Genomic DNA, 23,012 nt, shown 5'->3' on the forward strand with positions numbered 1-23,012 from the left:
ATAACACATGAACCTATTTCGGAACACAAATTTATCAGTGAGGTATATGGTCTAAGGATTCTTTAATACAGAACAAAAAACATCATAAGATTATGAAAAGTTTTAATAATTACCTGATATCAGAAGATATTAAAGAAATGCCTCCAATATCTTAAATACTCGAAAGAACAATTATATGTTACTAATATCATTCATCCGTATATTTGAAACAGACTAATCACATCAATTGTAAACAATTGTAAAAAAGTTGTTAAAAAAACATTTTTCTTCTTGAAATACTAACTGGATTATCTGATCAACAAGTGTACTAAATCTAATTAATCACACGTGTGAAAAAAGTGAGGCAGGTTTTTTAATAAAATGCAAAAGCTATCAGCTGATAAATCATGATGAACAGGGAGATTCTGGCTATTATTTAGCCTGTTGCAGATCAGTGTTATCCTTGTACCAGACCATATATATGAATCATAGGCAAATGAATGTTCCAAAATGGTTATAATGATTAGTTAATTAATCCTTGTTTGATAAAAGTTGACTCTATGTATTACTTCGTACCAAAGCTTCCATCTATATAAGCCTCAAAATGTACAAGCTTTGAAGCGACAACCATGTTCCTTTCACTCACATATTCGTTCACTTTCTTCTTCACTCTCATCCTCACATCATCATCACCTTCACACATTGCAACATTCACACCACCAGCCACCAAAATATCCATCACAAGCCACAACATTCAAAGCCTCAACAAAGCTGACAAAGGGACTAAAATCGCAGGTATATCGCAGTTTAAACGATATCTACATCGTTTTGGGTACCTACAAAACAACAACAACAGTTTTAACGATGAATTTGATGTCGTGTTGGAATCTGCTCTCGTCAGATACCAAGGAAACCTTGGTCTCCAAGTAACCGGGAAGCTCGACTCCGACACGGTTGCTCAAATGATCACACCAAGATGTGGTGATCCAGACACAAACACAAGACATCAGAATCACGATCAGAATCACGTCCACAAAGTGCATTCTTCAAAGAACTTCGTGTTTTTCCCGGGAAAACCACGTTGGTCACGTTCAATGCCGATGACACTCACCTACGCCTTCTCACGTGAGAACATGATCCACAGTTTGAGCATGAAAGACATAAGAGAGGCATTCCGAAAAGCATTCTTGAGATGGGCTTCGGTGATTCCTGTTAGCTTTGTTGAGGTGAGTGACTCTGAAGTTTCGGATTTGAAAATAGGGTTTTACAAAGGGGAGCATGGTGATGGTGAGCCCTTTGATGGGGTGCTTGGGGTGTTGGCCCACTCCTTCTCGCCGGAGATCGGGCGCCTCCACCTTGACGCGGCAGAGACATGGGCGGTGGACTTTGAGGCCACCGTGTCGGAGGTGGCGGTGGACTTGGAGTCGGTGGCCACACATGAGATTGGACACTTGTTAGGATTGTCTCATAGTTCCGTGAAAGATGCTGTGATGTATCCGAGTTTGAGGCCACAAGATAAGAGGGCTAATCTGAACATTGATGACATAAAGGGAGTGCAATCTCTGTATGGATCAAACCCTAATTTCAGATCAGAGTGGTCGCTAGAATCTGATATGTCGGCAAATAAAGGTTCCAACTTTCTCAAACCTTTCAGGTTGGCTTCTAGTTTGATCATAATAATTTCTCTCATGCATAGTTTATGTACATTATAGTTCATATCTCCTTTTCTATGGTTGTACTTTTTTCCAACTTTTTATTCTTTTACGCTTGTCAAGTAGAAATTCAATGATCATGTGGGGTCGAGTATGAAGAGCTACAAAGACCCTTATAAGATGAATATATATATATATATATATATATATATATATATATATATATATATATATATATATATATATATATATATATATATATTTGAGTATAGTAGTTAACATATATATATCAAACGGTTGTTGTTGTGATGGTAATTATTGTGGCAGAGAAATTAATATTATAGTTGTTTAATTTGAGATTTTGTGAGTAATTGGTGTTTTCTATTTCTCTTTAATCTAATATTTATTTTTCTATTTTAATCGATTTTATCTAATTGTTATCTATATCACAAATAAGCTTGGAGATCATGATTAATGAAGGACTTCTATATGATTTTATATATTTATATATATATATATGCATGCATGCTATTTTGACCAGTGTATTGAAACATTTATGGAGGTTTACTTACCATTGGAAAAAAATCTTAATTTCTTTTTCTTGTTTTTTTTTTAAAAAAAGTGGTGTATTCTCTAGTTTTCATATAATTATATACTTGCTCGTTGATTTTAATGAAGGGATAAAATTTAATTTGGAAAATCGATGCAAGCAAATATATCAGGCAACCACTTTAAACATAAATATAATATATATGAATACTGAAGAATAGTTAATTAATTAAGGATTAAATATTTCTAGGCAGTCTTAATATTTTTGAATATTGATAGTAAGCTTTAAAAATAAATAAATATAGTCGTCTTATTTGTAGAATAAAAATTACAAATGTTTAAAACATTATTTAATACATATTAAAATGATTATATTTATTATTTTTATAAGTTTGAAAATCAAATTATATAAAAATTCTAGTGACAAATTTTCAATTTATATCAAAATTTACTAGTATATCCCATTAATTAAAAAAACTGAAGATTATTGTTTCAAACGAGAGAAAGAAGAAAAACTTAAGCAATTCAGTGTTGTTTATCTCTAAAAAAAAGTTGTGAAATTATTAATGAAATTATTTCTTAATAATACATCCATTTAAGAGCTTTATATAGTCTTTAAGAAATATAGTCTTTATATATTTCTTAATAATACATCCAAAAGTCACATCTAGTGTTCATTTTTCTTTTTGTTTAGTATGTTTGTACATGTGGTTTTTAGTCCATTTGGAAAATCCTAATCTTTGTATACAATACATTGATTAGTAAACGACAAACTTCTCTTGTTAAAAAGTTTGATTCAATTATTATGTATTCCATTAATGTATTCATACAATACAATTTATAGCTTTACATATTCTTATCATTGTACTCAAAATATAAACAAAAACGACTATTTCATTCATTACATTGTACTCTAATAAGTGCGTATTTATTTTTCTAATGCTTATCTGACTCGCATGCCTCTATTAAATACGAAAAAACCAAGTTATGAAATCTATGTCTTAGTCTTTTTATAAGTTTAAATTTTGAATTGGATTTTTTTTTACCCATAACTGAAATAATAAATGACTCTAAAAACTTCTTCATCCAATAATCATGCACTACAAAATCCTAATTTAATTATTATGTAATAGAGGAGTTCCGAACTCGCACAATCATTTAAAAATGATAATTAAAAAATTAATACATTAAGACATTAATGAATCCAAATGTAATCGATCTACATTGGTTAGATTTTAGCTAATATTCTAAAGAATTTTTTAAAAAATATTTTGCACTACCGAATATGACAAAATTTCACATCACTTCAAATATCCACGTGATGGTTATTAAAACTTAAACAAAAATAAATTTATTATATGACAACTAATTAATATTTTTTACTATTATATTAAAATATGAGAATATCAAAACTCTTATTTTATATATATAAAAAGGTATTTTACGCTTTAACTAAATTTGGTGAGCTTTTTTACTGAATGATTTACTTATTTTATTATCATAGATTTTTTTTATTTGTTAATTATGTACAATTTTTAATGAAAAATCTCTCACACACGCATATATATCATTTTAAAAAAAATACAGATATATCCTTTTTGAAAAAATCACAATAGCGTGTGGTAATTTTTCAACAAAAATATTACTTATGCCTTCTAATTACAGTATTAAGATAGAATATTTTTTCTTCTTGTAAATATAAGAGTATACATTTGTACAGAATCGGATGAGATTAATCTAAACACAACCACTTTGTTATTTAGATTATTTCAAATAGTCATATTATTTAAATGTGTAATAGATTTACTAATATGTTATGAAACTAGGAAAAAAAAGCTGTTTTGTGGTGATTTATCCAATCATATCAAAGTCCATATGTAAAAGAAAAAAAAAAAAAACCAAGATTACGTGTGTTTTTGAAAGCTGACAATATAATAGTGCAATCCAGTTGTTGCACTATTAAAATAAAAGATTAAAATAAAATTTTATAATGAGTAAGATTTGGCTTTAACGTGTTCACTTAGGTTTTAAAGTATTAAAATATTCCACATTCAAATGGATAAGATAAAACCTCACTTGCTTTTTTTGTTATGTTTTTTTCTTCTCATTTCTTTTTCCAAAAAGCTATATAGCTAGGGATGAGACATATATCTATATGAAGTTCTGATGATGTCATTTTCCATTAAATAATCTCATCTAAATGTCTTTTTTTTTTCTAAATTCTTTATATATGTATGATGTCAATCTTTAAAAAATATTAAAAGCTTTATCATTTTGTAAAAGGAAAAGTTGGTTCTCATTTCACAGTTAACTTTTTTGACAAATTATGAACCACAATATTCTCACTCAAATGTTGTTTTTTATATAATTTCACACCATACATATAAATTAATGCATTTTTTAATTTAATTAAATGTGGAGATCATTTAGGTTACTGATATACTTGTTAACTGTAGTATAGTAACAAATATTCTCACGCATATAAAAATATGTTATTTTAGGTTTATTATCATATAAAATTACATTGAAAATGATTATGAAAATTTTTATTCTCTTATTTATTGCAACCAAATGACTAATGAAGATTGATATTATTACTTTTTATAAAGACAATGTGACTTACTTCTTCAACCTCTTCTTTCTTTCTTTTTTCCATTTTTTATCCATCTCCTATTCTCTCTCTATGATGAAGTGATACCTCTTTTCTATCCATTTCTTTTTTCTCTGTTTGATGGAGTCCTCCTTCCACAAACCATCTCTATCTGAGTTGGGTAGTGATATTTTCTCTCCTTTTTCCTTCACCTCTTTTGATTTTATCAAAAAAAGAAGAGAAAAGAGATAGACACGTCAGCATTTATAGGAGCATGTACTTACGGGGATAACATAGAATTAGGGAGAGTCTTCAAATTCTTAGAAGTTCTCATGCATAACACTATACATATTCTTGTTAATGTAACCTTTTTATGTGTTTAAATATCAGGCTTTTACATATATTATTATATACTCTACTTACTTACCATGCTCTAATTATTATTACAACTACTACTAACACTAAGGACTTGTACTAAATCTGATTGATATTGTATATCCCGAAGAAAATTAAAACACTTTACGTTTAACTTGTTGATGTTAAATAGTAGCTAAACAAGTATGTTTAGTAGAAATCAGGAGTGGGTGAAACTCTGACGTTTAACTTGGTGGAGTTAAACGGTAGCTAGACGGGTTGTCTAGTGAAAACCAGGAGTGGGTGAAACTCAACTAGACAAATGTATCCGGAAGATACTTGGAGTGTCTGAAAATATCAGGAGTGGTGAAGAATAATGTGCAACCAGTAGTGGGTGAAACTCGGTACTAGTCAGAGTAACGATGGTTACTTGGAGTGACTAGATATATCAGGAGTGGTGAGAATACTCAGTTATAATCTTGTTGAAGATTATAGTGGAACCCTTTAAGGTGTTAAAGGAGACTGGACGTAGCTCGGTTTAACGAACTAGTATAAAAATAACTGTGTTTATTGTTTTATTCTTTCTAAATACTTCTCTTACAAATTCTATAGGTGCACATTACTTTAATCACTACAAAAACTTTTGTCATTAAACACCTTTTTTTTAACAGTTAGTTATATCAAAATGTTACAACAAATATATTTAAACGATTGAAAAATATTTTCTTAAAGAATATATAGTTTGAACTAACTTTGAAGTCGAATGTTATGTAAACTTTTCAATCCTTGAGAAAACTGTTAAATGATATTTTTCGCAAAAAGTTTTTCTATAAACTATTCAAACCATGAACCAAACCATATATATGAGATTTGACTCCACCTCCAAAAAAAACTTAAAAGCGTTAGGTTTACAGATTTTTCTCATATATTTCTTAGTTCAGTTATTTGTAGGACTTCCAACTCTACACATAAATTCCTCACCACCGTTAGATGTGAGTCATCCACATGTTGCAAACTCTCTCTATCACCTAAAAAATCTTTTAATCACGAGTATATTAGTTGTATAATACTTGCCATAGATAGTTTCAATTGTTGGATTTATAATAATAATAAAAGAGAACATAAGAACTAAATTTAAAAAAAAAAACATTTTTGTATTAATTGAAAGGTTATATATAGAGAGTTTGTTTGTAAACATCATTAATTAATTCGAGTTAAGTTATTAGTAATATGTGTCATATGATAACAAAACATTGCTTAAAAAAATGAGTTTCTTTTTTAATAGAGAACTTTTACTTTCAAATAAAAAGTAATGTTTATTTATGTGTGCCATAAGTAATAATAATACTAAATAAAAAAATATGAATGAATAGTAATAAATTAATAAAAAATATATTAAAAAAATAAAATATTACGCATGATATATACATGTAAAATGAACAGATGATGAAACTAAAATAAAACATAAATAAATAAAATCCTAGAATAAGCCTTAATTAGAACATTAATCCAAATCAAGAATGACAAATAAATTTATTTTCCTGAGCATGAATATGGGTACTTGATTTTTTAAATTTGATATGAGAATAGAAATGCGAATGTAAATATGTGTCGTGTCGTCATCTTTATACTCATCCAAGTACTCTTTTCATCTTTATACTCATCCAATTACTAATTTCATCTTATAATTGTTCCTGTTTTAAATTACTAAAATATCATGAATTTATTAGGTAATCTACTAAGTTTATATTAACTTTTATGTAGTCAAATGTAAGAATTTAAAAAATAGAGTATTATAGTTTATAAGTGTTTTAAAATAATAGGATTGATTATTTTAATATTAAAATAATTCAACTATATAAATAGAAATTTATAAACACATTTCATTATCTAAAGCGCGAACCATCTCTTTAGAACTCTTTCTCTAAATTTTTTGTCTTTTCTCTCTAAGATTTCTAACTCCTAAGTCATCTTTCTGACGATCAGAAAATATCTAGGTAATCACAACAATGATATATTTAACTTCATCCGATCAATCTTCTAGAAAGCGTAACTTAGTTTCTCTCTTTTTCTCAAGTTGAGTTTCCTTCACACATGCAAAAAGATTCTCTATTGCATGCATATTCCTAAAGTTTTTGTGTGTTCCGTGTTGATCATTAGTCCTAATGGTGTACCTTGATCGAAGTTTTGCGATTTGTACGTACAGATAAAGTTATTTGAGTTGAGGCATGGATAGTTTGCTTTCTAGAGCTGGTTAAGTTGTTCAATCAGTAAGGGAAGCTAATATTCCTTAATCTTGTGTTAAGAATTATGAATGTATGTTTGATAGGTTGTGAGATTTATGTTTTTTTGAATATGTTATCAATTGAGGATTTTCTAGTGATGTTTAGGTATGGATGAGTGAATGTTGTCTATTGATGAATATTCCTATGTATGATATTGAATTGGTACTCGTGTGAATCTGTAATGCTAGTGTTCTAGAGTTATATGTGGTATAATATATTATAGAATTTATAAGTGTCATGAGGTTGTTTTTAGTTTGAATTGGGGTTTTTGGATGGTGAAATTCTAGAAAAGTGACTTTAGTGTGATAATTAATGTTTGAGATATGTTTTAGGATCATTTAAAACTTGTATAGAACGTTAGTTAACCAAAAAGGAATGATGTTGAATTCGAGAGTAGTGATTTGGTAAGAGTTGTAGGCTAATTTAGTGCAAAATAGGGGTTTTGATATGCGAGATTTTGTGATAAGGGTTGGATGGAGATACTTGAGGTTTAAAGTCTGCTTTTATGCTATTTAAGACTTATTTAGAGGTTGAGTTTACTAAATTGTGATGAGGAATGAGTAAGATTGAATTATGAGCAGTAGAATGGTGTTTTAGTTTGAGTGAGTTAGACATTCATGGAGAAACAAGACTAATAGAGTTTAAATTGAGTCATAAACACTTGGATGAGTTTAACTAAGGTCTTGAATAGAAAATGGGAGTTGTAGGTGCATGTAGAGGTGTGAGAGTTAAAATATTTGAGGTTGGGGTGAAAATTCTGCAGAATTGATGTTCTGCAGAATTCTGCAGACTAGCTAGGCAAGCATGGGGTCGTTGGGCGAGTAAATAATGAATAATGGCAGTGTGTTTCAAGGGTTGGGCAAGAATTCTCGCTAGGCTAGGAAAATTCTCTATTTATGTTAGCGTTGGGCGCTAGGCTCAGCTCATTATGCGAGTAATTATGTGTTGAGCGTCAAAAGTTTGGCGTTGGGTCCCACGTGTACATGCTTCATCTCATGTTTTCTTTTCTCTATTGCTTATGGATGGAAATACTTTGATGCTTTAAAGTTTGTTTAGTAATATAAATTTAATTATATGATTGTTTATGCATGAGGTTATGTATGTATGGAAGTATGGTTTGAAAAGAATTTCTAAGGTGAAATTCTTGATGGTTGTTCCAAGTACAATAATGTAATGATGTAGGGACGCAACCTTGAAAGTTATCCTAACGCTCCGATAAACACTCTATCTTAGGTACATAAGGGAATTATGTGATGAGAAGTAACAAGTGTATATTGTCCATAGGTCGTTAACGGACTAGTCTTGTGTGGTAGCTTAGGGGAGAGCCAATTATTCCACAATTACAAGTATACAATTTGTCATAATATGACATCAATATATATATCCAGATTTAGTCAAGTCTAAAATTTATTTGTATGTTTAGGATTGACTTGGTTTAGAAATAAAGTGTGTTATAAAATATTTTGTAATTACATGATTTAATTCTTTTATAATATTAGTTTATCCTTCTTGTTGTGCTGTTGTCTGTTTGTGTTTATTATATGATTTAAAATTATTACATATGATGAATATAAACATAAAGATGAGATTTCTCTGGAAACATGCTCTTAGAGGTGATGGTGCATATACTTAAATATTTGATAAAGTTAATTTTTCTTTTATATTTTACATATACTCATTCCTTAGTAGGAATTATCTATTAAATGTAAAAGTTAGGAAGAAAATAAATATTTACTTTCTTACCTGTATTATCATACCTAATCTAATCTGAATCCCTTGTTATGAATTTGGGAAGTTTTGACATGTGAACTCCTGAACTTATATTAATTAATTTTAGTGAAATATTGAATTTTTTCTCCCAAAAATTAATTAATTTAAATTAATAAATATTATTTACATAATTCAGTTTAAATAATAAATAAAATTTGTCTGAAGTTGTTTTTAATCAAATTATTCAAGTAAAATTAGGTATAATATATATATATATATATATATATATATATATATATATATATATATATATTATCTTCATGAATGTATAAATGAAACTTCCTCCATGATTTTGTTTCCGAGAAAATTAGGTATGAGCTGCTTACCATGACACCACTCTGGCAAAATAGAAACAGCAATAATTTTCATTTTTGCATGACAGAAGCAATTTATGTAAGTTGGTATCATTGGAGTGCAGAGAAGCAAGACGATTAACTTTTCTTCCTACTCTTATCTGTTGTGTAGGGTTACTTCCAATTACGTGCTTGAAACATGCTGCTGCAATAACACAACCGCGTCCACATTAAGTCAACAGTTCGAGGCAAAATCATCGGTGATACAGAGGAAGAGTTATAACGATGTTTCTTCCTCGATATGCTTAAGAAAACCGTCACCACTGTCAGAACATTTTGGCGACCTTTCCTAGGATGTTGGTTGTTACCGACCAAACTCACTTAAATGCTTTCAAAATTACGTTCTCATTTAATACATGATTATTTAACATTTAATTAGTTAAATTTAATCCTAACATTATTCTATTTATACATATGCAAACTAATAAAATATGTTTTGTCCATTATATAAATTTGATCCTGTTTCTGTTTAATTTAAATTGATATAGACACCATGTTATCATTCATTCTTCTACGTCTGTCTTTTGAATAAATTCAACTTTGTAAATAGTATTCAAACCAAAAGCTCACACACAACTAAATGAAAGTCATGTTTCTATCACACAAATTTCTTAAGGTCACTATAACTATTGTTCCTTTTCCATTTCCAATTCTAACTATAATTTTGAAACAAATATAAAAAATACACAGCACAAAAATACAGTTTTAAATAATCACTTTGGTAATTTATGGTTTAATCTCATTTAATTATTGATTCACAATTATAATATTTATAATTCCCTTTTCAGATTTTAAACTATCCAAAATTTGGTTCAACATTAAAAGATTTTATACTTTTTATTTCTATAACATGAATACATGGAATATAGGGAGATATTATAAACTAAGGAAGCGTACAAATTGTAATATATTCAGAGAGTTATTTCCTTTGTTAGTAATATTTTTATATATTTCCTTCTAATCCATTAGTTCATACTATGAAGGAATTATAACAACTGCTTGTGAAAAAAAAAATCATATTATATAAATATTTTATTATATTAATTTTTTGGCTATTGTATATATAAACCAACATTTAATGTTATTTGTTTCAAAAGTTCTAATTACTCATATTTTAATGTCATTCCCATATCCCAATATACCAAATATGTAAAACTTGGTGCAAACTTGTACATATTATGCTCCTCAAATAAAAGCTCGTAACTGCCTAGCTTTTGTTATATATACATTAAATTTTTAGCTTTTTGTCTTTCTAATATGTAAAAAAATTATTTTAGTATAATTGTATATTTACTACTTTTTAAAATGTTATCATTTATATTTTGTTACATAATTTATCATTATATTTTATTATTTTCACACATTTTATCAATAAATAGATTATTTGAATAACAAAGTGCTAACACCTCTTTTTAAATTTCATATTTAAAAACCTAAATATATGACAGTAAAACCATATGAAAAAAAAATTGAAAACTTTTGGTAAGATGTGAAAATAATAAAGACAATTGAGTGACAAAATGTCCTGTTCAAACAACAATGTCACCGTACATTTGTTTCTCTTATTTTACTCTTTCAAGAAATTGGTCATAAAACTTTAATGTTTAAGTGTGTAAGATATTCAGATATTTTAGAAGAACATATAGTTGAACAGTAATTCATATGGGTGGGGAAACTGAGAAGATAACATAGAGAAAACATAGTTAATGGGAGTTTAATGAATATACGATGACGATGATTTCTTGTTTTTTAGTAAATGGTCAAAACAGACACAGTGGATACAAAAGCCTTATCAACTTGTGTGTACTTTGGAGATATTTTTCTCATAAACTTCTACTCAGTACTGTCCAAACTTGTAAGGAAATATTATCGTGATCGAAATGTATGGTCTGAAAACAACCACCACAATAACAAGACCCAGTTCTATTCATCACTAACACTTCATGAATCATCACACGTTTTCTTTTTTGTTCTTTTCTCTCTTCAAAATATTAGTAAAACAAAATCCAAAAAGTTCTTGCCTGCATGTATGGCTACCATTTTCTCTCTTCAAAATATTAGAGTGACATAATATTGTATGTAATGAAAGAAAAAAAAAAATTGAAGGTACGAGTTCTCCACTATGAAATGGAGACCCTTGATCTTCTTTTGACATGGCCAATAATAGAGAGGGCCTAGCAATTAAAGGTCTTCAATGAATCTGCAAAAGTTTGCAGATTTCAGATACTCTGAATTCTTCTCTCAAAAGGAAAACCAGTGCATTCAATTTAGACTAACTAGGCAAATGGGAGGTTCAATTCAACCCTATCACCATAGTCAAAACTCTCTTTCACATCTATCCTTTATCCAGTTAAAATCATTTTTTTAAAAAAACAATATTAACCCATTTTCTTGAATTACTTCCTGATTCTATATTTATTAAAATTACTTTTTCTTTCAAGATAAAAATACTTTCTTTTTTAATGTCTTAGTCCAAGTACTTAAACAAGTGTTTGTACGTGTATGTCCAATGTGTCAACTTAATTAAACCTTTCCGTCTGGAATTTGGATTCTATAAAATATAATTTCTCCATCACTTCACAAGTTCCAAATGTCATGCACGAAAGCCACTTCTTCATGTACCATGCATTACTTATAAGAGAAGGATGCACATGCATGAAAATTGCTAGAATCTGCGTTTTCAGCATCATTGAAGAAACAATAATAGAAAAGAATATCAACGAAGGAGCTAGCCAGAAAGTAGGTCGAAACTAGCATCATATATAAGTAGATTTTCGTGACTGCTAATACATTGAACTTGAAGCTTCATCGTTCTTCTTCTATTCACAAAAGGGACACTTAAGATTATTTAACAAAACAAGTACAACACGCATAACCAAAGTCTTTAGGAAGCTGCTACTACTACTATTTATAAACTTACTAAACTAAATTAATTAATTATCCCTTTTGAAAAGCCTAAGAAACACTGATAGTATATATACTCTTTTCTCTTGCTGCTTAAGGATGCCTTTGTTTCTTGTTTCCTTTTTCAACACATTACATCCTTCAGAAGCTTGTACCTTCGTGTGGAGGGTCTTGGTGAAGGAATAGGACTCTTCCCTTTCCCCAAGCTCGAACCACTCTCTTCATGCTGCTTGATCTTCTCACCGGAATATTGCGATCGAGTGGTCCCTCCGGTGTGAGTTCCGGCCACCGATTTCTTCGAATTCGACCCAATAGTAATACCATGGTGTCTTGTGTAATTTCTCCTCTCACTTTGACACCAATCGCATATTTCTATCTCAACCTGCTCCCGGTAGAAGTTGCTACAATACCTAAAAAGATTGATCAAGTTACAAAAATTAACCTCATTCAGAAGAAGTGCATGTTGTTTGATGACTATGTACATGTGCATATATATATGATGGGATGTGTTGAGAATAGGAGAAAGAAGTGATGCAGTTACATGTAACTGTCAAATTAAAGGTATCTCTTTCCATCACATGAAAAAGAAAGATGATGCATGTGTATGTATGGTGTGTGAGATGATTGAAGAAACTGAGAGAGCACACATACGAGTGTTGGAATCGGTGACGACATTTGCTGCAGCGGAAAAGCTTGTCAGGGAAACCAACGTCACCACACATGCAGCAAACGGTTTGAAGGTCCACCATGGTTGGTGATAGATCACGGAGTGAGAGAAAGATGCAAAATTTGGAAGAGAGAGAAAGAGGGGTGTGATGATGATGATGATAAAAGTGAAGCAGAAGATAGAAAGAAAGAAAGAGTGTTTATATAGAGAAAGAAGAGGAGTGAGTTTGTTTGATGATGAAGTCGGTGAATCAATGTCATATATAATAATATTATTAATAATAAATAATAAAGATGTTTATCCTGAAATTATATAAAAATTGGAAAAATGAAATATACAGAAGGAGACCACAGGTTGCTTGCAGTCGTTTTCAGTTGAGGCAGGGAACCAAGAGAGAGAACCTTAAAAAAGAAAGAGAGAGGAAAAGACATAGTGTTGTGTCCTGTGGCTGAGGTTGCTTGATTACTGTTTCTTACCTATATATGTACATATTCTTTTTTATTTCTTTTAATTTTTCCTTTGTGTGATGATTTTGTGTCCTTGAAAACAGTGTAGTGGTATTAAATGACAGATTAGTTTTCTTTTCTTTTCTTTTAATGTTGTTTAATGTTGTGAGAAGGTGTCGCTGTCAGAGTGTTTGTTTTTGTTTTTGAACAGTTTTTGTCCGGTGGGTGGGTTTTGGAATTTGGATATAAAATAGAGAGGTTGGGTATGAAAGGTGGTAGCCATGAGAGCCACGCTCTTGACACTGAGAAGCACGGATGACGAATCAAAGATTCGTGAAGTCTATGGTGACAAAAGCTGTATGATAATAATAAGGCGAAACCCTCCAATCTATGCAATATTCTCAGTCGAGTGTTTTGTACAAAAGGACATGCCTTTAAGAGTTTTGTTTTGCTAAATAAGTTTCATTAATAAAATCACTTTTCAATAGCCAAAGTGTACAAAAAAATATAACAATGATTCATGCTTCCTAGTGTCACTGTTGTTGAGACGATAGGATTTGATGAGGAATGAGTCAAATTTGGATGTATTTGAAGTTAAAATTTGTATTGTTTTTTTAGGTTTAATACTCATTTTTTTATCGGTTTCTAACGTATGTTTAAAGTTATCATTTTTTTTTTCAAAAGTTCATTAGCATTCTATATTTTGTAAAAATGGTTCACGTTATTTCTTTCTCATTATAGCTATAAAAAGGCTAACGGCAGACTTCTACCCTTGACAAAAACTTGATGACTTGTTCAGTTATTATTGAAATGGCACTATGAGATCATTTGAGGTGTTAATTGTATTTATGGTTAAAATGACCTGGAAAATCTAAAACATCTTTCAGGCCGTCGTGAGGACACTAACAATACCATCTTCTTCCTTGCGATTCAAACACAACAAAACCTAAAAAAATTTCAATTTTTGAACTCCCAAATCGCATAGCAAAGCAATCCAATCGCGCCACTGCCATGAACCCTAGCACGTGAGCGCCGCCATCATGAACCCTAGCTTGCGAGCACCTCAAACAGGGGGCTAAACACCTCATAGTGTCACGTCAACAATAATTGTACAAGTCATCAAGTTTTTTACAGGGACAAGTCTGCCATTAGCTTTTTTAACGTCGTACGCAAAAAGGACTAATGTGAACTGTTTTTGCAAAATATAGGACGTTAGTAAACTTTTGAAAGAAAGGAGGACAACTTTGAACACACCCTACAAATCGAGGAACCAAAATAAATATTAAACCTTTTTTTTAACAGATTTGAAAATAAAATGAATAAATTTAAAAGTAAAGTTTGTAAAAAGTTGGAAGTAATTTAAGATAGATAAAAAAATATAATAAATTAAAATATAAAATTATTATTTTGTTTTTATAATTAAAATTAATGTATTACAATAATAATAATAATAATTATTATTATTATTATTATTATTATTATTTGTTATTTATTATTATTACTGTTTATTATTTATTATTAATATATATTCAATATATAAGAAGTTGGATTAATACATGGACGTTAAGTGTAGAGAAGTATAGGTCATGATAAGTGGTGGAAAGAAAGCAAAGCACTAGTAAAATAAAGGGCTATAATATCGATTATTTTGGACATTGAATGTCGATTCTACAATCAAAACATATTTAGACAAGATAAAAAATGATTGATTTTTAGTCTTGATTATGAACCAAAACACAAAGTTCAATATTTGTGTTTGATTTCTTTAGAACCGAAACATTAAATTATAAATAAATAATCAAAAATAAAAAATGTGAATTTGACTTTGGATATGCTTACTACTAAAACCAAATACATTTTATGATTTAAAAATATTATTTAATTTTAAGGATATTTGGCTTTGGTTCTCATTGAAACTAAAACCAAATATCCTTAAAATTAAATAATATTTTTAAATCAAAAAGAGTATTTGACTTTAGTTCTCTTTACAACTAAAGTCAAATACCTTGTATGCTTTGGTTATGGTTATAACAGAAGAAGAATGTAGTTTCTTTTTAAATATTGAATCGAAGTCGAATATCCCTTTTTGCTTCGATTTTTGCTAGAATTAAATCTTAATGTGGACATTTTTTTAATATTTTATTTTTTTTGTTTCATCATATATATTAAACCTACACAAAATACCAAACATAATAATTGAATCATTATACTCATCACACCCAAAATAAGAAAACATCTAGATACAAATAAATGTGATAAATGTTATCCTTACATCTTTGTGCTAAATCCTTAAGAATATTATCCTTATAACAAGTAAATGTCCTAAATGTGATAAATGCACAAAAGACAATAATTTCAATTAGTATATAAAAAGACAAATTTATTGTAAGGCATTTGATTCAATGCAAATATTATCGTTTTCTAACTAGTTATAATACGAGCATGAACAATGATTGTCATCTAGTGCATTACATAGTAATCGTACTCATATGATTTGGTTTGTTTATTACTCTAAAATATATCAGCACAATTATAAATAATTAAGGAAAAAAAGGAATCAAACAATTATAAATATATGGACCAAAATATTAAACCTTGAGGGACAACTATGCAAGTTTTTTTGTCTTAGAAGTTGATTTTCCTAACACCATGTTATGTCCTGCAATTAAACTATGAAAAAGGAAATGTCTTAGGATACACTTATATAACAAAGAAAGTTCATAATATTGAGGTTCTTACCAATCTATTACTTGTTTGAGATGGATAAAGGAGACTTATCCAAGTAGAAAAACCACATAACAATGTTTTTCGTCAAGAAAACCACAAATAATTGTCAATGATGTCTAATTGAAAATAACTTCATTGTTATACCTTAAAATGATGGATTATAATTACAAGTTAATAAAATACACTTATGCAGCAATATAAAAGATAAAATATATTTGCTTCACCCGTGTAAAGCAAATGGTAGTGCATGCTTAGATGTCATCAAATTTATTCCCTTCATGAGTGAGTTAGGGGTCTATGAACCCATATACATCATTCAACCCCATATTTTTGGTAATAACAAACATATACTTGAACATAAAAACATTTATTTGATATAAGTAATAGATAAATCAATTTAATATAAAAAAATGGTTTAGAGACTTACACCATTCATAACTGAATAAGGGTAATATTAAGTTTTTCTTTCACAATGCAAGCTCTGAGACATCTTGCTTATACAAGTACAGTAGGATGTCAACGTCTTTCCCAAATACATCAAAATCCCATACAACCCATCGACTCATCAGTTATTATATCAGCAAGTTAGTGTAATGCAATAAGACGATCGTCCAAATATAAAGAAATCTTATGTTAGGACTTTCTTCTCAATGTGTCACTTATTACATGAAAATTATTTAAGTCTAAACATAAATAACATGTAAACTTAAAAATTGAGTAGTGTATAGTGGATTAGGGAGTCCATACAAAGGGATTGGGAATAGAACCAACCAAATCTCTAGGCTAGACATGGAAAGATCGAAATACTTGTGCCATAACATGTATCTCATCTATTGGCATAAGAACTAAAGCATTTGCTACGATAATTTCCTCTACTGTGACCTTGACCTCATTGTCTAATAGCTCTATACCATGAAGAATTGTGGTTGTCATAAATATTGTTCCACGAGCCACTACTGTCATCCTTGTATTATTCAAAAGATATAGCTAACATGGACGAACGTCGTCCATTTCATCCCTTGGTATGGGTAGAGCTGAATAACTTCCTTTTTTTGTTTCTACGTGTTAGAGCTAATGTTAATGTTATATTATTAAAGAGATTTATTGAATTAATAACTTAGCACAAAATGATTGTTAATTTTACCTATGGGAGGCAAAAAAGGTTCTGGTGGTGGAGATACTTACGCATAACCCTTTCATAACTATCAAACTGGTGTGGGAACTAACGCATAATGCTTTCAGTAACTTGCTTAGTTACTTCATCATAAAGTTGTGCTTTGATATTCTTAGTGATTTCCTACGCCAGTCTTTCTTTATACCCAACATTGTGAGTGTATGTAGTCTGACGAGAGAAGCCTCCAAAATAATGTCAAATGTTGACTCCTATTGCAGTAGCATGCACACGTCCAGGGTGCTCTGGTCATCCAATTGTAGTTGTAGGAATGTCCTGACGACCTTCTAGAGTGAAATTACCTTAAGGGTTCTGCTTAACCAAGAAGTCTTGTAACATAACAAAACAAATTTAACATCTATATGTATAAAATAATATTATTATTTTAAAAAATGTTATATCTTACAATTCTTTATGAGATTTATTGTGTGATGTTAGAAGTGTAGGAGCTCGATGATCGTAGACAGGCTAACTTTCACTTTTCATGGTGGGATGATGCTTAAAGAGGTTGTGGATAATTACCCTAAGAATGATGTATCTAGATGTCAATTTTATCTTAAAACCAAAAAATTTCTTGGCAATCGAAGATAGACATTTATTTGTAACCATCTTCATATTTGGAATACAAAATTTCATTTGCAAGAAAATGGCATCAATAGTATTTAAAAAATTTTCAATATAATCAAACTATAAATTAAATAACATTAATTAATCTACCAATATGTCATATCATGTCATGTTTCGATCAACTTCATACACATGATTGAAAGATAGAGTAAGGATAAATATATTATCATGTGTTAATATTCCTAAGTAGCTTCTAAAGACGTTCGCGTTTGGACCAGTAGCCACATCAGTGATGACGTTAATAACAACATGTGTCCTCTTACCACTAGGTCTTATAATTAAGAGTTCTCTCAATCTAGCAGCTCGTTTGGTCGGTCTCGTAGTGGGTCCTTCATCTCCTGATGAATTTTTATGGTCATCCATATATGTGATAACATTAAAAAACAGAAAAAACTAATAACAAACATATAAAATAACACAACATATTATTTAACAAAACACATAATTTTATCCAAAGACTATGAAATTCATACATAAAGTTATAAAGTTTTGAATTGATCATATGTATATTTTCTCATTATTATCTTTCAGAATTACATGTACATCATCAACTAGTGAATCTTAATTAAAATTTATCATTATTTTTAACATATGAATGTCAATAATGTAAAGATTAGTTAGATTTTCTCCATTAACAACAATTTGTTTTTTTTCAATGAAGATCGACATCCCAATGTTCAAATGCAAAACCTTTTAAATAAAAAACCTAAGATATTTGTTGTGTCATGATAAAGGACTTGTCTTAATAATTCATCTTCAAAAAATCAATTATAGAGTCATATTCGATAATTTTGACATCACTCTTATTGTGAACCTTTTATATATATATATATATTTCTTCTCTTCTTCCCATAAAAAAATTGTAAAAGATTCTCTTTTTTAGTTTTTTTTTTCTCTTTTCAATACAAAGCTTTGAAAGAAAGTGCGGAAACAAAATTTTTTATTAGAATAATTTCAATAGATTCTTATATTTGTTTCCCATTTTTTATTTTATTTTATAACTATCTATTCATACTATTTTACAAATAATATTTCGTATTTTTCATTTATTACAAATCTAGTGTAAATGTATATATAAGTTCCTTTTATTACAAAAATAGTATAAATGTAGTTTTTTTATAGGATTTAGTATTATTATGGTAAATATAATATTCTTTAATAAATTATAAACTTTTACCTTACGATAGAGAATATCAATATGGTTGATAGAGAATATTATATTTAAGTCTTAAATTTAGATGCTCCGTATGTACTTGATAGTTATATATAAAAAGAACAATAATTAAATGATATTTGATGGTTTTTCAATGTTATCACGATGAATTTAGAATTATTTGATAATTATTTTTTATAGATTTATAATATAACTTACTTAGTAAATTTCATTATTCTTAATTAATTATCAAGTTGAATGTGCATTAATTTTATTACAAGAACAAATTGTAATTAACAAATGTTCTTAAATGAATATCCCACGTCTATTAGTTTGTCGTCGTTGAAAGTGATATTGAGTTAAAAAATATAGTTTTAGTTGTCAAAAGAATTTTAATATGTCGACAATTTAAAAATTAATTAAAATAATATACTATATCAGTCATGGTACTATGAAGAATATATTTATGTTGGGACATTCCATCTACGGAAAATAAATGGGAATTTAGTAAGTTGAAAATGCATCTAATTTTAAAAGTTGACGCTAATTAATTAATAATATACAAACAAATATAAAAAAAAAACTGAAAATACTGTATAAGTAAATAAATATAATTAATATTGATGGGTCCCTTTGAAGTAATATTTATTCCAGCAAATCACAGAAGATACTGCAAACTAAAAAAGACAAAATCAATAAATGGTTGTCAGAATAATGACAATTTTCTTGAAGGATGGAGCTTGTGTGCAGAGTAACACAACATGAAAAATTAAATAATTCCATTTGGTTGAAACATTTTTTTACAGCGAATAATGATATTTTAATAATATTCTTTTTAATAATATTTTAATATTTTTTACGTGTTATTAAGTGATTGATTTAAAATTATTTTATCGTCAATAATAATAATCATAAATATTTATATAAACTAATCACATAATGACATATAATGACATATACATAGTATTAAAATATTATTAAAAAATATTGTCAAAGTATCATTATTTTTTTAGCGCTGCTTCGTCTTAAAAGAATAAAAAGCATACAATTTCAAAATACAGTAATATATCCCTTTCTATTTGAGGAAAAAGAATAGGAATAAAAGAAAATATTAAACAATTAACATAGTGTGTACCATGTGATAAATTATTTGAATTTGTTAATAAAAACCGTGAAAAGAAAATCTGGAGTACAACTCAACATCTTGAAGAACTAATTTGTGATTTTCAGGTGGGAGATACTCCAAATTAAAAGAAACACTCGTTTTAATCAGAAAAAAAAGAAAAAAAAACTTATTTATGTATTTTTTTTCTATTATATGCCTACAGGATATTTAGTATTTTCAATATCTTTGAGACTTGATATCAAATATTGCATGTTAGTTGAATGTTCCACTAGTACAATAAGGAGAAACGACAGCGGTTATTTTTGGCTATAGGCAGCGGTTTTTGAACCGAGGCATATTCAGCCGAGGTAAAAAGTCAGACACTTTTGGTCTCAGTTGTCAATCGAGGCGTATAGTCCCACTCTACGCCCTCGGTTCATCTCTAACCGAAGCATAAACGTTTAACGTTTTTTTAATTTATTTTTTTCGTAGCACATTAGGCCTCGGTTCTTCGTAACCGAGGCATAAAGCTCCACTTTACTGCCTCGGTTCTGCCCCAAACCGAGGCAGTAGATTCATTTTTTGTGTTTTTTTTTTCTCCTCCGCTACACATTCTGCTTCGGGTTTGACCATAACCGAGGCAGTAAGTGGGCTTTTGACTTCGGTTTTTACCAGAACCGAGGCATATAAGTACGTTTTTTTTTAAAGTGGTGTCTGTTTCTGCAACATTCCCAATCACAGAAACAGACATGCATATCTTTTTATAACCAGAACAGTCCAGAATATTACAGAAACGTATATTTTAAATGAAATTCATATTAAAACATAAAATATGTTGAATGGAATCATAAATCAAATTCTTAGAAGCATAAATCAATCCAAAATGTAATCATAAATCAAGTTTCAAGCATAAATCAATGCAATGTACATGTTGAATTTATAATAACGTAGAAAAGCATAAAACAACTTAGAAACATAAACTTAAAACTTAGTATATCCTAATATCTACTACATACTATTATATAAATGAATTACATATCTTGCAAGTGTTTTCCTCACAAGTTGGATTGACTTCTCTGGAATTGAAGCAGTCCTATTAAATCTCTGCATAAAGTACAATGATTTCAATTAGTGTATATGAAATCCAAATATAGAGAACATAAAATTCAAACCTAAATATTACCGTTTCCCATCCAGTGGTGTAATGTGCACGAATGATGATCATCATCCAAAACATAACGTAGTAACCACATTCATATGACCCCATTTGTCTATTACACTACAATATATCATCATAATTATAAAATGTTAAGTAACATCATTTGAATGGAAGCAAATGTAACAAAGTATGGACTAAAATACCAAACCTTAAGAGAAACCCATGCAAGCTTTTTAGCTGTAGCAGTAGATCTCCCAGATAACATCATATGTGCTGCAAGGGAACTATCAAAAGAAATTCTTTTAGTATACATTTATATAAAAAAAAGGACCAGACATTGAGATTCTTACCAATCTACTGCATGTCTAAGAGGGCTGGGAGGAGACTTATGAAATGAACAAAACCAAACAGCCGTGTTCTCCGGTACGGAGATCACAAGTAGCTGCCAATGACACCTGAAATTGGTAATAACTTATGAATGATATACCAAAATTAATAAATGAATGTGTTGAAGTTAACAAACTTCACTTACCCATGTATATAAGGGAGAAAATATATCTCCCTCCCCGTTCCAAAGCAGGTGGTGATGTATGTCTGGATATCATCAAATTTATTTCTGTCATGAGTCATAGAAGGGTCAATGAACCCATATACATCGTTGAACCCCTTCTTGTTACTAACATCCAATAGATACCTAAAATGAAGAAATAATATGATGTAAGTAAGTTCATAAAATACCAATATATATAAAAATTTTCATAAACTTACATCATCCACAGCTGAATGAGTGTAATATTAATTTCATCTCTCCCCGTTCGCAAGCTCCCTAACATCTTGCTGATGCAAGTACAATGGGATATGAGATTCTCTTCCAAATGTAGTAGAATCCCAATGTACATTCATCGGCACATCTGAAATGAGTTTAGCAAGCTCGTCTAACACACCAAGAGGGTCATCCTCAGATAAATGAGTCTTCTTCGGTCTAGGACTTCCCTCTTGACCTATCTGCTGTTAAATGCAAAAATGGTTGTTATAACGTCAATTAAAAGTAAATATTAAAATTGAGAAGTATATAGTACGAGTGTTTACCGGGGGATTAGATACATGACCAACCAAATGTCTAGGCCAGGCGACAAAGGACCTAAATGCTTCTTCCATAGTGAAGAACTCATCTGTAGGCACAGGAAGAACGGCATCCGCTATGACAACTTCATCGACTGTGACCTTGACCTCATCTTCTGCAAGTTGTACACCATGCACTACAGTGGTTGTCTCATACACTGTACCACGAGCCACTAGCATGCTCCCAGTATCAAAGAGAATATATAACTCACATGGACGAGTGTCATCCATGTCGTCCCCTGGGGCACCGGCAGCTGAGCAACTTCCTTTACCGCTTCTACCTGTCAAATTAAATGTTAGTTTATGCAAAAAGTAAATTAGTAAGCAAACATAAATAACCTTACCTGTAGGGGGCACAACATGTTCCGCTACAGGAGATGGTGGAGGACGATTGCCATA

General features: G+C 29.7%; 2 protein-coding genes and 1 long non-coding RNA gene across 3 annotated transcripts; 1 reads left to right on the plus strand and 2 right to left on the minus strand.

The window, feature by feature from the left end:
- The first annotated feature begins 594 nt into the window (after positions 1-594).
- On the plus strand, positions 595-1,809 carry LOC108347272 (metalloendoproteinase 4-MMP). The gene has a single exon (XM_017586440.2). The coding sequence runs from the start codon at positions 609-611 to the stop codon at positions 1,689-1,691; it is 1,083 nt and encodes a 360-aa protein (XP_017441929.1). The 5' UTR covers positions 595-608; the 3' UTR covers positions 1,692-1,809.
- A 10,463-nt stretch (positions 1,810-12,272) lies between these two features.
- LOC108347062 (uncharacterized) lies at positions 12,273-13,293 on the minus strand. The gene is made up of 2 exons (XM_017586175.2): positions 13,088-13,293; positions 12,273-12,846 (listed from the first exon to the last, which is right to left on the minus strand). The coding sequence occupies exons 1-2, from the start codon at positions 13,183-13,185 to the stop codon at positions 12,561-12,563; spliced, it is 384 nt and encodes a 127-aa protein (XP_017441664.1). The 5' UTR covers positions 13,186-13,293; the 3' UTR covers positions 12,273-12,560.
- Positions 13,294-21,306: 8,013 nt separating this feature from the next.
- LOC128193857 (uncharacterized) lies at positions 21,307-21,751 on the minus strand. The gene is made up of 3 exons (XR_008245169.1): positions 21,700-21,751; positions 21,516-21,611; positions 21,307-21,436 (listed from the first exon to the last, which is right to left on the minus strand). It is a non-coding gene; the product is annotated as an uncharacterized LOC128193857 (long non-coding RNA).
- Positions 21,752-23,012: the final 1,261 nt, after the last annotated feature.

The sequence above is a fragment of the Vigna angularis genome, chromosome 9, assembly GCF_016808095.1.
Source record: "Vigna angularis cultivar LongXiaoDou No.4 chromosome 9, ASM1680809v1, whole genome shotgun sequence".
Classification (NCBI taxonomy): Eukaryota; Viridiplantae; Streptophyta; class Magnoliopsida; order Fabales; family Fabaceae; genus Vigna; species Vigna angularis.